This window comes from Myotis lucifugus, unplaced genomic scaffold, assembly GCF_000147115.1.
Source record: "Myotis lucifugus unplaced genomic scaffold, Myoluc2.0 scaffold_16, whole genome shotgun sequence".
Taxonomy (NCBI): domain Eukaryota; kingdom Metazoa; phylum Chordata; class Mammalia; order Chiroptera; family Vespertilionidae; genus Myotis; species Myotis lucifugus.
The window spans coordinates 13,259,606-13,265,605 of NW_005871064.1; the positions used below are offsets into that span (position 1 = coordinate 13,259,606).

Below are 6,000 nucleotides of genomic sequence, written 5' to 3' on the forward strand. Positions count from 1 at the left end.
ACTAGAGGTGATGAAATTACAGATGTGATATTTTTCCATCCATGTTCACAGAATTCTGTACTTGGACAACTGGAGTTTAAAAACTGCTATAGAGTGAGACCACATACATATTTTCAGGCCCATCATGAAGTTTTGTTCTGTTGAAATGTCTTCAAGATAAATACCTAGTAGTAGTACATCTGGGTCAAAAGATACGCACAACCAATGGTACTATCTAGCTTACCTGAAGGGATGCATACGTCCACAGTAAATTAATGTGTCCACAGAGCTCTCAAATCCTTGGACCATATGGTTGGCAGGCAAAGAACCCTACAGACCACCCTTCCTAGCAGCTCCCGTTTCCTGCCACTCTGTTAAATGGCTGTCACCTGGTATCATTTACTCTGCTCATGTTGTTCTGAGCCAGAAATAAAAGCATGAATATTCAGGTGTTTACCTAATTCAGGAGACCCCTCCCTGGAGTATGAGGAGGTCTTTTGTTGACCTCACTCTGGAACCACTGCTTGGGCAGCCCAGGCTGCCTGCCAGACGAGCCCTCCAAGCCCAGGAACCCTCTCCTGTGTGCCCACAAAGCAAACACACGCCCCTTTGCCAAGTGAATCAATGAAGTCTTTGATGCTTTGAGAGAATTTGACATAGTCTGCCAACTTAGCATTCACAGAAATGGTTAAAAGATTGTGGTGTGTGGCATTTTTAGCCTAAGAAGAATCTGGCTAATGGTGTCTGTGATGCTTTTGTGTATAGAATCAGTTCCTTCAGCTTGCCTTTGGACAACATAAATGTTGGAAGTAAGCCATTCATAGTAAAATGCATTTAATGATTGTCTCACAATGGTAGCCTCTGTTTCCAATCTGGGGCTGTGTATGTGCATCTAATAGGCAATTCTAGGCTGAGAGCAACAGCCCAGTGTGTTTGAATCAGGCATGCATTTACTCTGCAGCGGTCCCCTTGACCTCCAGGTAAGCAAGGTGAGCAGGTCTGGGGTACCTGCACTCAGCAGCGAGAGCTCACAGGTTTGGGTTCTAGTTCCATGGTGTTGCCTTCTGCCATCCTCAAACAGGAACTCAGAGAAAAGCTTAGGTTCTCGAGGTGTTTTTCAAGGGCTCTATCAAGCAAGAAAAGTTGCAACTGCCTGGTCTTTTTATTGACTGGGACTCCATGAGATTCATTTGGAAAAAGAGGTCCACTGCTAAAAATGTTTTCAAATCTCTGTTTCTGCGGAAATACTACTTTGTCTTCCCGTCTCAGCTCCCTCTATCTTTTTTTACAAATCTTAACCAGAGGATATGTTTATTGATTTTAAAGAGGGGAGAGAGAGAAACATCAATGTGAGAAAAATCTATTGGTTGCCTCCAGTACAGGCCCTGAACCTGCAACCTAGGTTTGTGCCCTGACTTGGAATTGCACCCGTGACCTTTTGATGTATGGGACAACGCCCCAACCAACTGAGCCACCTGGCCAGGGCTCAGCTCCCTCTCCTTTTGAAAACAGAATGCCAAGGGCAGGACATGCCATATATCAGCTTGGAATGGACTAGCTGACCTTTTAGTTGCCATTTTTTAGTCCCTTGGATATTCTCTTCACACATCCTTTTTTCTCTAGAAGCTGACAGCTCCTTCCCAGAGTGCTGGCAGAATCTAAGAAATGAAGTGGGCTCAGTCAATGCAAGGATTCTGTCTCAGCTGCAGCATTCTTGGAATGAAGGCTGGGGCCTGGCTCAGGTTCCATTGGATAAACAGCTTGTCTATAGCCCTCTTGTCAGGTGTCTATGGCCACATTCATCTAAAAGATTAGCACCCACATTCCTAGTCCCAGCTGGTTCTCTTCCTGAACATCTGGATTAATGGAGCCCTGGATCTCTGCTTATAGAATGCTCATTTCTTGGTGGGTCACTGAAGAACATAAATGGCCAAGTAGCAGTTGAATTCAGCAGTCACTGTGCACCTACTCTGTGCTTTCATGAAGCCACCCTTGGGTGTTTTTACCTGGCAGACCACCAAGAGAGACTGCCTGCCTGGTGGAGACGTCTAGGTTTCATCTTCTGTGATACAGTAGTTCTTTTCTTCTCTCTAGGCGTCTTGTATTCCTAAAACTGATTGATGTTCTTCCCCCACCCAGATTGATGCCAAGAAGGAACAGCTGGCAGATGCCCGGAGAGACCTGAAAAGTGCTAAAGCTGATGCCAAGGTCATGAAGGATACAAAGACCAAAAAGTATGTGCTTGGTGGTGTGCAAAGCTGGGGGTTGGTTGAGAGAAAAAAGCATGTGTAATATGGGCCAGGTTTCTGGGCTCCAGCTTTTCTAGGGTTTCAGAATGATGCTTTTTGGAAATCTCTGTACTTGGGACTTTTCTGCTTTTACTGCCCCCTAAGTGGCAGGGTGGGGTTGCAGTGTTCTTGCCAGAGGCCAGGTCTGGTTCTTGATGACATCCATTCTCCCAGGGTGGTAGAGTCAAAGAAGAAGGCTGTGCAGAGACTGGAGGAACAGTTGATGAAGCTTGAAGTTCAGGCCACAGACCGAGAGGAGAATAAACAGATTGCTTTGGGAACCTCCAAACTCAATTATCTGGACCCAAGGATCTCAGTGGCTTGGTAAGCATTGAGCCCTTTGCTACTGGCTTGAGAAGGGTGGCGGGATTATGAGAGAACTGTGCACTTCTAGTGCTCTGGGAAACCTCTGCCAGCCTGTGCGTACTGCAAAGGCATCAGAACATTCTGGATGGACTTCAGTGGTCAATGCTGTTACAGTGCCTTTCAGTGTATTTACGTATGTTTTAAAAAGGCAGGTGCAGTCCCCATCCTAGATAAGAATAGAAACTCTTCACCTGTATTGAAGGAAAAATATAAAAGAGCCCCTCACTTCAACAAAATCTCATATATATAAAAGGCTAATATACAAAGTGTCCCCTCAGGAGTTCTACCCGGAGTTCAGTTGCTCGCTATGATGTGCGCTGACCACCAGGGGGCGGTGTGGAACAAAGGAAGGCAAGGCCCCGATCGGCCCTGCTTGTCCGCCAAGCCTAGAGACCCTACTCGGGCACAAATTTCATGCACTGGGCCGCTAGTGTTTCAATAAAATAATTTACAAGGAGAAAAAACAAAAATGAGAACACAAGATTTGAGCAACCTATACAAAGAGTTAGAGGGACCTTTTAACAAAGGCAGATAAATTTTTATGGTTTGCTCACTTCCTCCATCCCCTACCACACACACACACACACACACACACACACACACACACACACTCACTCACTCATAAAATAATATCCCCAAATAAGTGGCTTTTATGAAGATGCTTATTAGTTACCTTGAGTTGCTAAGTTCTGGGACTAGGTAGAAGAATCATCCCTTGTGGCACCTACTTTTCTAGGCCTTTTTCCATCCTACTCTTGTACCCTATCTACTCTTTTGCCCTGTTTGGTGTCAGGGGATTGGTTAGTTTGCAAGGCACTATGGACTTGAGCCAGATGCTTGGGTTCAGTTTTCAGCTCTGTGCTCATTAGCTGCATGAGAACATAATTGTTCTACCTTGGTCTTTTTATCTGTATCTTTCTCATTTGTGCATTTGTAGTAGCACCTACTTTCTCGTTCTCACCAGATGCATGTGAAGGAGAAGGCAGCACATCCAAGCCTTGGCCCCAGGTCTGGGCTATTGCTCCCAGAGACACTAAACCCCCCTTTTTCTCCCTTGTTTGCAGGTGCAAGAAGTGGGGGGTCCCAATTGAGAAAATTTACAACAAAACCCAGCGGGAGAAGTTTGCCTGGGCTATCGACATGGCTGACGAGGACTATGAGTTCTAGCCAGTCTTGAGGAGCAGTTCTGTGAAAAGGAACAGTGTGGTTTGGAGAAGATGGATAAACTGTGAGCCTCGCTTGCCCTCACACCTGATGGGGGAGAGGCAGCAAGTCTTAACAAACCAACATCTTTGAGAAAAGATAAACCTGAAGATATTATAAGGGAGAGCTGAGCCAGTTGTCCTATGGACAACTTATTTAAAAATATTTCAGATATCAAAATTCTAGCTGTATGATTTGTTTTGAATTTTGTTTTTATTTTCAAGAGGGCAAGTGGATGGGAATTTGTCAGAGTTCTGCCAGGCAAATTCACTGTTTCACTGACACATTTGGATTCTCTTAGCTACTGTATACAAAATCCGATTATATTGGTGCGTTTTTACAGTTAGGGTTTTGCAATAACTTCTATATTTTAATAGAAATGAATTCCTAAACTCCCTCCCCTCTCCCCCATTTCAGGAATTTAAAATTAAGTAGAACAAAAACCCGGCGCACCTGTTAAGAGTTGTCAATATCTATTGTCATGGGAATCAATTTTCATTAAACTTGAAGCAGTTGTGACATCGGCAGTGTTTTGGTTCAGACACCTGTTCACAGAAAAGCATGATGGGAAAATATTTCCTGACTTGAGTGTTCCTTTTTAAATGTGAATTTTTATTTCTTTTTAATTATTTTAAAATATTTAAACCTTTTTCTTGATCTTAAAGATCGTGTAGATTGGGGTCGGGGAGGGATGAGGGGTGAGTGAGTCTAAGGATAATGAAATAATCAGTGACTGAAACCATTTTCCCATCATCCTTTGTTCTGAGCATTTTCTGTACCCTTTCAGATAACATCTTTTTCATTTTAAACCCCAGTCTTTCACCTGAAAGATTTTATTGTATAAAAAGTGTCACAGGTCAATAAGTCTAGAGGAAAATGAGTATTTGGTCCAAAAAAAGAAAAATAATCAAGATTTTAGGGCTTTTATTTTTTTCTTTTGTAATTGTGTAAAAAAAATGGAAAAAAAGAACACATAAAAAGCAGAATTTTAATGTGAAAACATTTTTTGCTATAATCATTAGTTTTAGAGGCATTGTTAGTTTAGTGTGCGTGCAGAGTCATTTCCCACATCTCTCCTCAAGTATCTTCTATTTTTATCATGAATTCCCTTTTAATCAACTGTAGGTTATTTAAAATAAATTCCTACAACCTAACGGAAACTAAGTGTCTGCCTCTTTGTTACCTAGGGCTCCAGGCCAGAGTGGGACTCTGGGGTTGGGACTTACTTGGTACGGAAGTGGTCTGGTCTGGCTACTCTGGTCAGCAAGGGTGGGTCCCTCCCCAGGAGTCCTGCTGCCATGGGTGTAGGTCAAAGGAGAGTCAAAGTCCACACCCTTAGAATGAAGGCAGGCCCAGGAAGTGAGGGAGAGTGCAGAAAGTCTACAAGAACAGATGGGGTGCAGGGACTGTATTAGAAGGCTAGAGCAAGTGTATTTGGGAGGCAGATTTTGGGAACACTTTCCATGTGTGCTGGCCAGAAGCAGTAGGGAGCTTTGCGTTTGCTTGTGTGGCTAGACTTAACAGGAGGGCAGGAATTGAGGGTACTAAGCCAGTTAGGACACTGGATCCCAGAAGCCCTCTCCCTGGTGGAATGCAGACTTCTCCCTGCATTGATTGATTGATTGATTGATTGATTGAAAGACAGAGTGATCTGTGACCATTTCCCAGTGCTCTGGTACCCAGGCTGACCAGGGACCCTACAAAAATTGTTCCTTTCCTCATCCTAGGTTACAGCGAAGTCTGGAATTCAGGGTGAAGGATGAGATCTCTGGGTCCAATGGAGCAGGAAGGCCAGAGTGGTCAGAATTGCTCACTTAGCTGTATGCCCTCCTGCTAGCAAGTGCAAGTATGTTCTGGAGCAGAGCCATCTCCTTGATAGGCTCTCAACTCCCAGGGCTGGGCCCCCTGCAGATAATTGGGGGAGGGCGGGGCTCCTTTTTTGGCCAGTGGTGGGGGGGGGGGGGGAGTAGCATTCACCCCAGGGAATAAAGGAGGTTAACACTTGGAGTGCGGGGAAACGGTCGGCTTGCGTGAATTGCGCGTACTCCGCGGGAGCCGTCTTAAAACTCGGTTCATATAGATTTGCGGTGGAGTGCGGGAAACGTGTAAACTCGGGCCGATTGTAACTGCGTATTACCAAATATTTGTTTGTAATCCACCCTTT

At 44.5% G+C, this 6,000-nt stretch overlaps 1 protein-coding gene across 3 annotated transcripts in view; it reads left to right on the plus strand.

Moving 5' to 3' along the window:
* TOP1 (DNA topoisomerase I) overlaps positions 1 to 4,996 on the plus strand; it is an 82,551-nt gene extending 77,555 nt beyond the window's left edge. For all 3 annotated transcript variants that reach the window (XM_006085178.3, XM_023750880.1, XM_023750881.1), the window contains 3 exons: positions 2,119 to 2,213; positions 2,442 to 2,591; positions 3,698 to 4,996. In XM_006085178.3, the coding sequence (XP_006085240.1) occupies positions 2,119 to 2,213; positions 2,442 to 2,591; positions 3,698 to 3,800 (348 nt within the window). In that variant the 3' untranslated portion in view covers positions 3,801 to 4,996. The remainder of the gene's footprint in view (positions 1 to 2,118; positions 2,214 to 2,441; positions 2,592 to 3,697) is intronic.
* Positions 4,997 to 6,000: the final 1,004 nt, after the last annotated feature.